The 14,982-nt window shown below is 41.2% G+C and overlaps 1 protein-coding gene across 2 annotated transcripts; it reads left to right on the top strand.

The window, feature by feature from the left end:
• The first annotated feature begins 299 nt into the window (after nt 1–299).
• On the top strand, nt 300–11,984 carry ARPC1A (actin related protein 2/3 complex, subunit 1A, 41kDa). Of its 2 annotated transcripts, XM_010194006.1 has the most exons (10): nt 300–325; nt 613–677; nt 1,131–1,235; nt 3,468–3,690; nt 5,314–5,421; nt 8,377–8,589; nt 9,498–9,573; nt 9,775–9,968; nt 10,643–10,733; nt 11,592–11,984. In XM_010194006.1, exons 2-10 carry the CDS (start codon nt 614–616, stop codon nt 11,628–11,630), a joined length of 1,113 nt encoding a protein of 370 aa, XP_010192308.1. In that variant the 5' UTR covers nt 300–325; nt 613; the 3' UTR covers nt 11,631–11,984. The 2 variants fall into 2 exon arrangements, with proteins under 2 accessions (XP_010192308.1, XP_010192307.1); XM_010194005.1 differs by lacking the exon at nt 300–325 and having other exon boundaries at nt 594–677.
• Nucleotides 11,985–14,982: the final 2,998 nt, after the last annotated feature.

Below are 14,982 nucleotides of genomic sequence, written 5' to 3'. Positions count from 1 at the left end.
AATTTAAAGAAATTAGTAATTAGTTAATTACTGATTGTAATAATTTTTCCCTAGGATACATATAAATTGCTTTTTCAAATAATACATCAGCAGATTACAGTTACATGTCAGTGTTCTGGACACACCAATTTAAACTTCTGAAAAAGAAGAAGATTTTATTGTAGTATTGCCTTTGAGCCTTGATACAAGTCAGGGTTTTGAATCAATTCACTGAGCTATATCCCTAGATTTTTTTTTTCCCCAGTATTTCATTTCCATAGTAAAATTATTAGGTTTGATAGGTTTCCTAAGAACCTTCTGTCTCACCTGTGAGAAGCAAGCGTATACAGCTTTTAGGGCAATTGCAGTTAGCTATAGTAAGCAGGACAGTTAAAGTTCACCGGCCTACTGCAGATATCAGGGCATATGGCAAAGGCAGCTCTTCAGCAACCTTAACATCTTTACTGAGTAAGTTGTGATCTTCTGTAAGCAAATTGTAATACTAGACTGAAAGAATCTTGTTAGAAGTTGAGGGCTCACTTTATTAATTACCTAATTTCGAAGTGTTTTGTTTTCAATTTTACGCCTTTCAGCTTTTTCAATTTTTACAACATAGGAATATCTTTAACTCGGAATGTCTCTACATCAGTTTTTACTAGAGCCAATCACCTGCCATGCATGGAACAGAGATCGTACTCGTAAGTAATATTTTAGTTATAATTTTTTTTTATAGTGCTATTTTCTTATTGCTCTCAGTTTGTGATCTTGCAATGCTCTGGATCACATTTAGGGAAGGTATGGACAAATACATTGTGCTCCATATTAAATGTTCCACTTGTGATCGTAAAAGCACAAATCTGAACTTTTCTAAACCCGTTACTGGAACTCTGGCATATGAGCAAAACCAGCCCTTTAATAGCCTACTTTTCTACTAGAACGTGGATTGTTATATTCAAAATATACTGTCTTTGTGACCATAGTGTCACCATAATTATTAAAGATTATGCAGGGATGGTGGCCCTTTGTGTGCAAACCCATGTAATACTCTGAAATTTGAGAATACAGGCTTTAGATTGGAAAGTCTTTTCAAGTAAAGCATTTGTTACTAAAAAGTCTCCTGTACTATTGGATTGTTTTATTTCCTCTTCAAGAGATTGCCATTAGCCCTAATAATCATGAAGTCCACATCTACAAGAAGAGTGGGAACCAGTGGGTAAAGGCTCATGAGCTAAAGGAACACAACGGACACATTACAGGTAAGCAGAGATTGTGCTGTGCCACACATGAGGTCTGTCCGCCCCCTGTTTTCCCCAGTTGAGAATCTGAATAGGAAATCTGCAAGTGTTGAGTAAATAGATCTTTTTATAGGTTGGCATTCCCACTTAGAGTTTTGCAGCATTTTTCTGGACTGCATGCAATGAATGTTAGGAAGAAAAGCCCTATTTTATTTCCAGACATTTTGGTAACCGAGCCTTTCTATCTGTTGCTTATTTGTCATCTGGCATAACATAATGAGAATGAATTTCCAATCTTCTGAGGTAATCTGGTTGTGTGTCAAACTGCCCTGGTGATACATGCTGTTCTCTTTCAAGTGCTGGTATTAAAGCTTCATCAAGTATACAACTGCTGCATTGGTTTGTGGTTTCAGACAGCAATAAATATCCTTTTCTAGCGACTGTATAAACACTTGAAGTGGTCAGTCCTGGACTTATGACAGACCATCAGTGATGAGCGCATTTTACTGCAGGCTCAGAGTATCTGTAGATCCACAATGAAAATGTGAGAAGAGTTGTCCCAATGAGTCACAAGGTGTTATTTGTAAAAAGTGATTGTCCTGCGGTAGTCTTTTATATTACTGTTTTTTTATGGTGATTTTTTATCAGGGCTTTATTCTCTAAGGAAATGAAAGTAATTAATACAAGCACTTGCCCCAAACAGCAATATCCTTTATTCTGTTCTCAACTCACTAATGTGCAGAAGTATCTGCCCAGCAGCGTTTTGCAGAGACTTTATTCAATTTATCTGATTCTTGCTGTCAAAGAGCACAGCTGTACGTGCTCTTTTGTGAAAAGTCACTTGGGCTGACTTGACAAATGGTACACTGTTCCCCAAAGAGACTTCTCTGCATTTGTCTTGTACCTGTTAGTGTTAGAAGCCAAATATTCATGACCTGGGAAAAGAGCTCTCTCCGCTTTCCGGCACAACATCTACTTTTGGAATACTAAATGCTGTGGTTGTCGTAAAGAGTAGATGTGCACCGTGGTTACCCGCAGGAGATGGGCTGATCAAACCACTTGTTGCCTCTGACAGAAGTGACTCAACTGCTGCCGCTCCAGCTTCTGATGACAAGAGACAAGGTCCCTTGTCTTGCCTTCCTGTGTCTTGATTCAGAGATGTGTGGTGAGCTGCTTCTGGTCACTTACAGGAAGAGCATTATTCACCCTTTTTTGCTGGCTTAGGTTTCTGCTAAGCTAAAAAGCTGAACTTGCCATGGGTCCAAAGAACACTGCTGCAAGGGTGGTGGGAAAAAGAAGTAAAGAGAGGCAGGGTGGTCCTGTTTTCAAGGGCAGTGCTAGATTGGCTTGTGTTAAGTATTGTTTCAGACTACCATCCTCCTCAAAATTGAACTTTTAAGGCTAAGCCTATTTTGAAGTAGACCATATGTGACTGATATGGTAAAATTATTACAGATTCTTTCCATATTTTTTACCCTTTTTTAGTTTGTGTGCTTAAGGAATGTTTTTAATACAGAACACAGTTATGAAAAATCATTGAAGTGTAGTTTTGTTGTAGGAGTGTTCAGGATTGCACTCTACATCTCGAAGAGGGATGCTAAAGAAAAGATGAAACATAATGTTGCTGTGAGACATTCTAGTTGAGAACATCCTTCGTTGCATAAGAAGGGAGAGAAGCAATGGCCGGCTTATCAAAGGCTTCATTTTGTTCTTTGAATGTGTTATTTTTGCTTGGTAAACGTTTCTTTCTCATGGCATAGCTAGAATAGGCATGGAAAAATGTAAGGATTGTATCAATACATAAAGACTGATAACTTCTAAGCAAAAAAATCCCCTGCTATCTAAACGTTTAGATCATGACTGCGGTCTGGCAGCAAGCAGACAACTGTGTTAGAGGCACGTGCATAGTTTGAGGATTGCTGGGTTTCAGCTGGTGAACTGGATCTCTTGCAGAAGTCAGTGGTTTGCAGTCTACAGAGCTCCGCCTGTTGGCCGGCCCTCAGGGCAGGCGTCCTGAGCAGGCAAATTCTCTGTGGGATCTGCAAATTTGTGCAATGTTGATGAAAGCTAGTGGGAGAAACTGATAGCCCTAATGGTTTAAAATGGTGCCTGGAGAATAAGTGAAGAGAGGGAATACTACCATAACATTAATAACTGTCTCTGTAGTAGAAGGCTGTGAGATTCTCTGTTTTGGCTTACGTAAAGCAAGCAGTGTAAAGGGACAGGTTTATTAACGTGAACTCTAAATTGCAGGTATTGACTGGGCTCCCAAAAGCGATCGCATTGTAACTTGCGGTGCGGACCGTAATGCCTATGTCTGGAGTCAGAAAGACGGCGTGTGGAAACCAACCCTTGTGATCCTGAGAATTAATCGTGCAGCCACCTTTGTGAAATGGTCTCCCTTGGAGAACAAATTTGCTGTGGGAAGCGGAGCTCGACTTATATCTGTGTGCTACTTTGAATCTGAAAATGACTGGTGAGCTGTTTGAGTTTAATTTCCATTCATACCTGTAACTTCTGCAAAGGAAAGCTAAAGCCTGGAGTTTAATGGTGGTAAATAGATTACTCTTTTACTAATTCCTAAAATCTTCAGGAAATGTAGAGGGATAGACCTCATCAGTTCTTTTTGGACTTTTTACATCATAGGGAAAAGGTTCCCTCTCTTCTTTACTCCGGTGTAGCATCTAAAAGCCTTTGACTTAGCCTGTGTTCACGTTACATGTGTTGGCGTGGATGTGTTCTGGCTGACTGCCATAAACGTGTTGCTTTTTTGAAAGTACAAGAACTTTTCCAGAGTAAAAATTTCTTCACTGCAACTGTATGGTTGAAAAAAGCGAAATCTTTCCTCCCACCAGCTCCTTCCAGAATGAATGAAGAAACTTTGACTTGAATCTTTCTTCTGTATAGATTATTTTGGGCCATTTTTTGACATTAAGGAATTCAAGTCTGTCACTTATCTCCAGGGTGATCTATTAGAAGATGTTTGAGCTTGTCACCGACCTGATCTGTATTCTGTCACAGGTCTAGATTTCAGACAGGACTGTCACCAATACTTCCACTATTAACATTTTTTTCTCTTTGGCATCTAAACTTAGTGCTTCTGATCTTTAATGGTTTTACATTTGTAGCTGTACATGTTGGAGTTATATTTACCATAGTTGAGTATCTATTCCTTTGAGTTGCATAAACATGCATGAAAACACAGGTGTCTGTGCCTGCCAGTCTGTATGCAGTCTCCCATGTGGAGATGGTAAATAATGAGACCATCTGCAAAATAGATTGGTTTGGACCATTATACTTTCCAACATATTCAGTTATTAACATTTTCTCTGCCTCACTTGTCTGCAGAAGAATCAAAGCTCCATATGTTGAAGACAAATAATTTAATGTGATGGAAGTAAATTCAAAGAAAAAGCACCATCATCCCAAAGGCCATCAAGTGAATAACAGATTTCATTACTATTTTGTAAACAGTTGAGACAAATTAAATCTGCTGAGACATATTTAGGCTAATATTCATGCATTCAACATCAGGACCACTTTTTACTGTACTTCAAATAATTGAGATGCATACATTAGTCATAGCATTGGCAGTTCACCCGTATACTTGTTGTGTTTTATCTTTATTATTAAACTATAGAAAAGTTGATGGGCAAGAGAGGTGACTATATAACTCATTGGAAGGAGCTGGAGAGGACTTGTACTTAGTGGTCTAAGAAAATAGTGCTGCTTAGCTTGGTATCAACCATCAAAGCTGAGCTTCTGTTCATAGGATGTAAGGGACCAGGCAATTACTGTGCAAAATTCACATTAAGGATGTCCATCTGATGTATTATAAAAATTAGGTAAAAGCTGAAGAGATTATTTAACGTGAGTTTTCCATAGTATTTAAAATTTTAATTAAGATAACCATATAAAGTTACAGGCAGTACACGAGAATATGGAAGATTTGAGCATATGTGTTTTGTGAAATTGATGTGTTTGGTCATTGGCAAGGGGTGATCTTTTTGAGGAGTGTTTCATGGATTTGGGGGATTCTGGTAAAATATTTTCATATAAATCTTAGAATCTTTTTTTTTTCCCTCTCTCTTTAACTTAGGTGGGTGAGCAAACACATTAAGAAGCCCATTCGTTCCACTGTCCTTAGCCTGGACTGGCACCCCAACAATGTTTTGCTGGCTGCTGGATCCTGCGACTTCAAGTGCAGGTGAGAGAAAATAAAGCATCTGTAAATCAATTTGGATTACTGGTTCAAGTTCGTCAGTAGCATGAGCGTGTTGATCATGCCTTTGCTGTCAGAATAGAAGATGGCTCATTGTGTACTGCTGCTGTTACCAAAATAACTCTCCCCTTCGCCTGTGCAAGCCTTAATGTTCCTGCAGCCCTGTGGTGAGCAGGGTGAAGGAATTGATCCACTCAAACCTCAGCATAACATATTTGAAGAATAAGAAAAAGGCTGGCAAAGCAGATTGACGTGTGAGATGGATGGGCTTGCTTTCCAAACTGAATATGAGGTTACACCATGAGGGAGAGGTCCTGCAAGTTGCTCTGTGCTGAGAGATTGGAGTCACTGCAATGAAGTCTGCATGGGGAACTGTCTGCAGAGTGGTTGACTTTAATTCATGTTTTACTTAATCACTTGTGCCTTGAATAATAGTGAAAGCTTCTTTTCTTAAATTCTTTATGTAATAGGGCAATTTTTAAGCTTCAAAGTGTGTACTAAAAATGACTAAGAAGGAGTGGGAGGAGAGGTGGGACTGACTATTACATTCCTTATTTCAGAATGAAACCCAGGCATCTAAATTCGATCCTTTGATACCTTTTTATGTATGGAGAGACATTAAATGGAAGCTGGGAAGAAGAAGAGAGTTGTCTCCCTTCTTTGCCCGATCTTCAGTTTTAATTAGAAAAACTATACATGTTCACCTCCCTTCGCAAAAGATGCAGTGTAAAACGTACTCCTGCATCTTCCAGAAGCAGCTGCTTTTCACGTGTGTCCATAAAGCATCTCGAAACTCTGTCTCCAGGCTTTGGTGGTTGTTACGTACATTGCATCCCTGATTATTTCCTCTTATCTGTTTTGGTTGAGACATTAGATTTGAATTATTTCCTGTTCAGTGTGATTTTTGTTTTGTTTTGAGAGAAAGATAAGGTGAGGTTCAGTCCATTTCCTAGGAGCATTCTCTAAAAGACTTGCTTAATCTTTTGCTTCCCATCAGAAAACCGTTCTGTCCTCATCTTCTCTGAAAATAGGATATATTTTGGAAAAATAACCAACAAACTACAACAGATCTCAGGAAACTTTCTGCTCTTGCTTAACATTGTACTTTGAGATAAATAATTTTGCTGCTCTTATCATAGAGATATCCATATAGAAACATTTAAGGGAGAAAGAAAACATACTGGAGATTGGTAGTGGGTTTATGTTTCTGTTTCTTGCCCAGATCCATGAAAGAATGTTCTCTTTGCTAAATGATTAACATCGATCTGTAGAATTCCAGTTCTAGGGAATGTTTAGTTACATATTAAAGATAAGAAAGATACCTGGGCCTGAGGTATGCAACTGTTCTGATAAATGGTTCTGAAAAAAATGATGACATGCATCTGCCAGAGCTATTGCCAACTAATAAGCAACTGAAGTGGGAGACGTTTTTGATAAAGAATGGGGTCAGAAGAGGCTTCAGGTTGATAGGTAGTTAGCAGAGGTTTTTCTGGTGGCTGGCCTAGATGAGCTCCTCTTTCATTTGTCTTTAGAAATATATATATATATATGTATATATATAGCTTAACAGTACCATGTAGGTGTGAATTTTATATTCTGGCTGGAACAACGTTGCTGTGGGAATGAAAGTCATTTCCTGATGTTCTTTGAAGGCTGGGGCCTTCAAGCTGAGATGGTTTTAGTTTTAAAAGAGAGGGAGACTTTAGTAAGGGAAAAGCCTTTTTTTAACGAACAGTTATCTTCAAGGTCTTTCCCTGCTTAGGTATGATTTTTCTGCCTTATGTCAAAGACTGTTGCTTTAAACATCTTGTCCTATTTCCATACATTAAGAGGAACCATCCCTTTAGATGTCTCTGTAAAATTAAGTTTATTGAAGGATTATCTTTAGATTATATTTAAACTGATAGAGCCGAGTATAAATTCATACTTAATTCTCTGAAAATCCGTACCTAATATAGCTGCAGTTAAACCCTTCTTGTGCCAAATGATCAGCTTTATTTAAATAAGCTGAATATTTTGAAGTGCATACCCCACACATGTGAAAGATTTAAAAAGCGGGGAAGGGAGAGCAACATTTCCTTAAAGTCACTATAAAAGAATTCCTTTTCCTGTCTGACTGCAACCATGAATATTTGATCACGGTTTTTCTTTTATTCTGAAATGTTTCTCTGGTAGTAGTATGGTGTAGCTCACTTGCTCCTCCTGTTCAATGGACTCTAATCCTATGTGTGTGACGTCCCAGGAACTTCCATGGTAACGGTCAAGAACAGCATATTGTGGCACGTCTGAATCATGCAGAAGGAATTTGATGGAAGGGGGAGGCTTTCTATTTAAACATATCTTAAAAATTGTAGTGCTGGGGGAGAAAACCTGTAAAAACATTGTGGTATTTCAGGTTTTCAAGGCCTTCTTTCAGTAATGAGCCAGAAGAAGGTGGCTCAGAGCCCTTTTGCTGGCATTGGAACATCAGTTTTCTTTCTTGAAACGCTGCTAAAAAGTGAATGTTCTTAAAAAGTGGGTAATTTTGTGGGTGTCTGTATTAGCTTCTAATTATAAGTCTGATTCGTGGTTGTTCTCTAACTGAAAAATCGACTCTGGGAGTTACTCACACTGCAAAAGGATGAAAGGGAGATCTGAACACAGTGGAAAATGCAATGACAATGTATGGTTTTGTGCCATCTTCTGGAAAAAAGGAGGAAGATACAAGACATGACATCTATGAGAAACCTGTATGCATTGCACCCTCTTTTAGTACCCAAAATACTATTGCTTTCTCTCTGTATACTGAAGCTTCCCAGCTGCTGGTGGCTTGTTTAAAGATACTGTAGTATTTTATTTTGGTAGAATTAGAATGCATCTGGTTGTTTCCAATATAAACTGCATGTGCAGCTCCCAGGAGGTTTTTCTGTCTTTGTTCATACTGAAATCTTTTATTTTCAGGGTGTTTTCTGCTTACATTAAGGAAGTGGATGAAAAACCAGCCAGTACACCATGGGGCTCCAAAATGCCTTTTGGGCAGCTGATGTCAGAATTTGGGGGTGCTGGAAGTGGCGGATGGGTGCACAGCGTTAGTTTTTCTGCCAGCGGTAACCGCCTCGCCTGGGTCAGTCATGATAGTACTGTGTCAGTGGCTGATGCCTCCAAAAATATGATGTAAGTGCGCTCTTTCTGTTCGTGTTTGCTGTTTGACACAGAAGGAAGCAGTATGTGAAATACTGTGCTTGCAACGATGAGAGCTGTGACTGCTGGTGCCAGTTCTGACAATTCTACTGTAGATTCCAGGAGTCTCTTTTAGGTCTATTTATATAAATAAGGTAGATTCTTAGAGTATTAGTTTATATAATTTAAATTTCTTATAAGGAAAACAAAAGGATTGTAAAAAAACCCCAATGTTTCACTCTAAGATTGGGGAAACAGTATTCCCTTGTAAATGGATTTGAGAGAATCCCACGTGCCCACCCCGTAACTACTAAGACCTCATCCCCAACCAGGATCTGGAAAATAAGTTGTTCATTTAATGACGTGTTAAGTCCAACCACTGTCCTTAAGAAGCTGCTGTTGAAAAGTTTCAAGTTACAGCTTCCAATCCAGTGCAATATTTTATTAACAATTCCTCCTGCTCCTCATCTTGATCTGAGTAACTTTTCAGCATCTGAAACTGTAAAAGTTGATTGAATTTAAGATACAGGCTTTTTTCTCCTGAAAAGATTATGTCAAGCACTAAAACTTCGTGGTTTATATATGCAAATGAAATAATAGCTTCATCAGTGAACCTTTTTTGGGGGTGTTCTTTTTAAACTCTTGCTACTGTTTACACACAATACTGGATAACTTCTGCCTTTCACCTGGAATACTTCATGTTTGTTGTAGGTCTTTCAGGACACTCTCATTAGGTTAAAACTTTTAATTAAAAATTACAACCTTCTGGTGTCACTTCATGACAGCTGAGCTACACTAACTTCTTTTACAATAATCCTTGTGTGGGAATGGTCTCTATTTTTTGTTCGAGCCAAAGACAAGAGGTTTCAATGAAGTCCTCTAACAAATGTTCTTGTGTTCAGGGTTTCGCAGCTGAAAACAGAGTTCCTCCCACTCCTGAGCGTGTCATTTGTCTCTGAGAACAGTGTGGTGGCAGCTGTAAGTGTCTATTATTTTCCTCCTTGTAGAGTGTTGTAGTGTTTTGGCGAGGGAGAGACACCATACTTTATAAATTTAGTCATAAGCAAGCTCTTCCATAGTGTCAGCCTTTGCATTTTGGCAATTAACAGCACCAGAAGAAAGAAATGGTGTTTGTCTTGGTTATGTTTCCTGACGTGCTTTCACGATGTCTGGTTGCAGGGCCATGACTGCTGCCCGATGCTCTTTAACTGTGACGACCGTGGCTTGCTGACCTTCGTTTCCAAACTAGACATTCCAAAACAGAGCATCCAGCGCAATATTTCTGCTATGGAACGCTTCCGAAACATGGATAAAAGAGCCACTACAGAAGATCGTAACACTACCCTGGAGACACTGCACCAAAACAGTATAACGTGAGTGCCTTGGCCCTCAAGATGAGGTTTCCCAGGATATACCACAAACCTGTGAGAGCTCAGATTTGCCATACCAGATGGGTTTAGCTGGTATCCCATTCCCATTTTTGCCTTTCACTAACAGCTGCCTATTTCTGGGGCTTATATGGAATCTGGTAAAGTTAATCATCAACGTGGCATGTGTGCTGCTGCTGTTTGCTCATGTTTAATGTGTCCTGTGACTTGAACACTGTTTATCTTATCAAATATGTAGATTGTTCACAAGAGCACTGAGCCAGCAAAATTCACTTGAAACAGGAATTCACATACCAGCTTCTTATTTCAGGTGTTATTTCTGTGTGTATTTATTCAGCAAAAGGATTGATTTGGGTTAGTCAAGTAAAATATCCTTGCATTTAAAAAAGTATGTGAGTCCAGAAGATGCTAACATTTCTGAAGCAGTTTGTCTTTATTCAAGGAAGATGTTCAGGCTACGTCCACCAAGTGCTAAAAGAGCTTTCAGCATCCTTTTTCTTTGCTTGTTTTTCTGAAGTGTTGTACCAAAAATCTAGCATAAGCTCTGCTATGCTCATGTCTCCTTTTGAGAGAGTAGGAGTTGAATTCAACCCAAATTTCCCAGCTTTTTGGCTCTCTGGAATGGTGTCTGTGTTACAGCTATCGCTCTCTGTTTTCAGCCAAGTGTCTATTTATGAGATAGACAAACGAGATTGTCGTAAATTCTGCACCACCGGCATTGATGGAGCAATGACCATCTGGGATTTCAAGGTACGCTTTTACTACCGTGTTTATGTGAACTGGGTGCAGTGATGAGGGGTTTTTTTTTTATCTCTAGCATCCACTTCTGTGGCTCAGCCCTAATGCAGGTTTTATTACCAGTAGGAAATCCAGACTGGAATATTTGACATCATTAGTGAACTCCATAACGAAGAAAGATCCAAGATTCAGTATAAATGCAGACATACTTTGCTTAGCAGATGGTGCTAATCCAGACTTAATTTTTTAATGGAATCACTTAATGTCCCTGTAGGAACCCCACTGATTCTTTCCTCCTCCGACCTCTACCTCAGCCACAGTCAGGCTGGAAAGATCATTGGTACAGCAAGGCCCCCTTCTTGCTCCCATCCCTTTGGACTCAGTGTCTGTCCGCAGAACACGGTCCTGCCCTCTCATAATTAACTTACCAAATTAGTAACAAGTTACCTCAAAATACAGTATTGAAACCCCGAGATGGGTTTAATAATGCAAGTGCTTGCTTTGCTGAGGAGTGGCCAAGAGAGGTCTCTGCTGGCCTCCCCAGGCTGCCGAGGGCTGTGCGTTGCTCTTAGGAAAAGAGTGGTTTGTCTGTGTTCTGTAATGCCAGAAAGCTCTGGCGGGGACAGGAGCCAAATAACAAATTGAGGTGATGTATAAGCTGCTTTAATGCAGTTCCAGGGAAAGGGGCTGGAATCATTGGTCTGTATATGCGTTAGTTTGAAATGAGTGATTGTAATGGTCTCTGACTCTTGAGTAGGAGTCTTATCTCAATATTTTTACTCTTTTTTTTCTTAACTTCAGCATTTACACTGAATTATTTAACACAGAATTCTGTCGCAGGTTGTGATTAAGGCTTTTCTCTCTTTCAAGACCTTAGAGTCCTCTATTCAAGGTCTACGAATCATGTAAAGATGGATTTCCGTGATCTAGCAGGACAAACTGCTTGACAGAATGCAGCTCCCACATCTGCACAAACCCCACAAGGGAGGAGGAAGGTGGAATATTTGGAAACACTGAGAAAATACAGCTTGGCAGATTTTCTTTTGAATCTAAATTTGGTGAATTGTGTTGGTTTCAAAATCAGCTGTGATTGTTCTTTTTTTTTTATTATTTTTTTTTTCGGTTGGTTGTTTCATTCCATTCTTTACCAAAGCTGCTCCTTAAGTAGTTTATTGCAGGAAGTTATGAATCACTAACTTAAAAGGGGAATTTTATGTAAATTGTCTGCTAGAAATAATAATAATAATAAAAAAGAAAAACTGATTCTTTGTTTTGATGCTCATTAGCAGTGATTAAAAAAGGGATATTAAGGGAATGACCTCTGAGAGAGAGGGTGGGGAAACCCTGCACTGATATTTTATGGCCTTAAAACAGGACGAGTTTGTCTTAACTGCAAGTTTTGTGAAGTTGACAGATGAAGACCTGGAGTTCTGATGGTCTGGATGTGAAGATGCAGTGGGGCTTCTTCCAGGGAAATTGTTCCCTTGAGGTGATGATTTTGGAGGATGAACGCTTTTGTCCTGCTGACTTGTAGTTCTGTCTGCCTGGTTTTTAATCCAGTAATAATAGCAAATTAACCCGAATGTCTCTCTTATTGTCTGTTTAGTGGGTCACAGTTTTCCAAAGGCGAATAACCTGAATTATTTGTAGTTACCTTTTAGGAGTCGTACAAAGCCTTCTCACAGCGCGGTGCCTAGGATGTGGGGTGGAAGGCTGCGTGTGGGAAGTGAGGCGAAAATCTGCTGAGCCAGATCTTAGGAGGACAAATTAAAAGCAAATCACTTTTTAAGCCCATGAAACTACACAGGCCTGCGTGTCGTGTAAGAGCTGAGCGCTCAGCCTGTAAAATCCAGTGTTTATAATGACTGCTGCAGAAATGAAGCACACTTAACAGAAATATCAGCGTGGTCTGGCTTCCGTGCAGATCCTTTGTCTCCAGGTGGCTGCACCTTTTGAAGCTCAGTTCTGAGCCTCAGTAGCTCGCGGAGGCATTTGCACATACCTTTATTTTATTCACATGGTCTAGTTCAGATTAACTGCGGTGCTGCCTTGAGGCAGGCTGTGCTCTGGAGGGGATTGCCTGGCTCGCAGCGTTGCTTTACAAGGTTTAAGACTTTGTAATTTCTGTTGAAAATGCAGAAGTGACTTAAAAAAACCCCGATGACTAAATTTACCACTTCCTCTGGAACCACAGTTGCTTCATGCACTGCTCGGCTCTCGGCTCTGAGTGACTGCAAAGGGAGGGTGGGAGATCAGCTCCCAAAGCTGACGAGTGGTGTTCTGCTGCGAGTGAACTACGCCCATTGCAGAGCTGGACCATTTTCAGGTGCAGTGGTGGTTGCGTGCAGAGAACGAGCTGGTTTTCCAGTTCCTTCACATTTTCTTGTGTCCCACCTTCCTCCCTTGGCAGCCAAGTGTGGCTTTGCAATTTCCTCTCCCTTCTATACATAAAATGAGTGTTTAACCTCTGCTTTTGCAGCCTGATGTGTACAATGAGTTGTGGTGGGGTTGGGTTTATCAGCTAGGATGAAATACTAATGGAGTTAAGTGTCCTCTGGATCAAAGTGACCCTGCCAGCCTTGGCAGAGGGGCAGAGAAGCACGGGTTTGGCCATCCCTGTATGTGCTATTAGATGCTTATCTCTCACAGACAGTAATTGTTTTGTTTCTGAAGTCGCTTTTGAAAGTGTGCTGGTTTATTTCCAAAAAAAAGTATTTAAAAAATGGATTCTAAAATACATGCTGCAAATAACATAAAAGGATGGAAAAAAAATAAAATGAGAAAGCGGAGAAAATTCATCTCTCCATTTTTATGCCCCGTTTTTCTGTGTGAAAGAACTGGAGAAGGTAACACAAAAGCATTTGCTCCAAAAAGCCGACAAACGGAGGTTTGATGAAACTGCTGCGGGTTACTGTCTGAGAGAAATATGTACACTGGGAGCCTGAGATTGAAACCAGGTTGGAGATATTTATATTAGAAAAGGACTGAGCAAGGGGAATATAAACAACTTTCAAGGCATAATTCAAGTTACAGCTGCCCCGTGCGCAGGGATGGGGAGAGCTCTGTGCCCCCTGCACGCCCCGACAGCGGGAGAGGGCGGCTCTTTGCGTGCCCAGGCTGTGATTCCCCCAGCTCCTGTGAGCCGCGGGAAGGTGGGTGGTTGTTTTGCCTCTGCTGTTTCCTTGGTCGCCTCCCCCGTGTGTAATGCTGTCCTTTGTGTCCGGCGTGGGTGAGAATTCACCGGTGTGTTTAGCGGCGTAACCGCAGCACCGGGCTTCCCAGCACGTGCTTGGGTTAACGGTGCCTTTGAAAGCGATGCTCGCAGTAAGGCTTCTGATTGCAGTTTTCATTACAGGAGAGCTGCTGGCTGCGGGTGCTCAACATTGCACACCCACGAACGGTGTTGGGGGTAAGAAATGGGGCTCTGCGCAAGCAGGGATGCCAGGGACTGTTCACTGAAGAACTCCCCAGCCTCTGAATAAAAAGAAGCTGTGGAGTTGCTGCCACTTTTCATCCCCTCTCCCTGCCTGCAAGGAAAACCCCAGGAAAAATGTGTTCTGGTGTCCCCAGCATCTGCAGTGGGATCGCTCCTCTAAGGCCTTTCTGCAGAGGCCCCCAGCGTTACAAGAGGTGCTGCCGTGGGTGCAGGAGGATCTTTCCACTTAAAACAGAGGCAAAAGCAGGTAAAGGATTTAGCTAAACCTTGAGTTGGGTCTGGCAAGAGATCCAGTGGAGCCTTCCTTTGTCGCCAGCCTCCACAGCGCTGGGTTATTCCCTTATTTCTTTATAACCCCTGTGGGCTGTTGAGCTTGGGGGAAATGCAAGCAGCATTCAGAGTCACTGTGTCCGCGGCAGAGGCTGCTCACTGTGCTCTTTAGTGCAGGCTCAGAGAGGAGCCACACAGAGACCTTGAGTGATGAGAAAACGCGATGGCAGACGAGGCTCTGCAGCAGCGCTGAGGCTGATGCTCCCTTCTCCCTTCTCTTGATAACGTACCCTGATACCTGCTGCAGAAGTTAAACTGACCACCTGTGTGTTTGCATCCCTGCCTGGAAGGGACCTGATGTGAAGGGATGGGCAGAGGGAGGGTCTCCTGTCCTGCGTCCTCTTGTCCTGCATCCTCCTGTCCCACGCAGGCGAGAGCTGCTCTTCTTGGGGCAGGAAGCCTGGAAAGCCTGAACTCTCCTGGTGAAAAGCAAAGGCAGAGCAGCTCGTAGCCAGAGGAAGACTAGAGAAAATGTGCAAAAACCTCAAGAAGCTG

Source organism: Mesitornis unicolor, unplaced genomic scaffold, assembly GCF_000695765.1.
Source record: "Mesitornis unicolor isolate BGI_N332 unplaced genomic scaffold, ASM69576v1 scaffold28051, whole genome shotgun sequence".
Classification (NCBI taxonomy): Eukaryota; Metazoa; Chordata; class Aves; order Mesitornithiformes; family Mesitornithidae; genus Mesitornis; species Mesitornis unicolor.
This window is presented reverse-complemented; position numbering and strand designations above follow the sequence as displayed.

Bases quoted from the DNA above. Each gene is read 5' to 3' on its own strand.
- ARPC1A (XM_010194006.1), top strand. From the start codon at position 614: ATGTCTCTACATCAGTTTTTACTAGAGCCAATCACCTGCCATGCATGG. The intron at 5,422-8,376 runs GTGAGAGAAAAT...TTTTATTTTCAG, and splicing joins TCCTGCGACTTCAAGTGCAG to GGTGTTTTCTGCTTACATTA. The intron at 10,734-11,591 runs GTACGCTTTTAC...CTCTCTTTCAAG, and splicing joins TGACCATCTGGGATTTCAAG to ACCTTAGAGTCCTCTATTCA.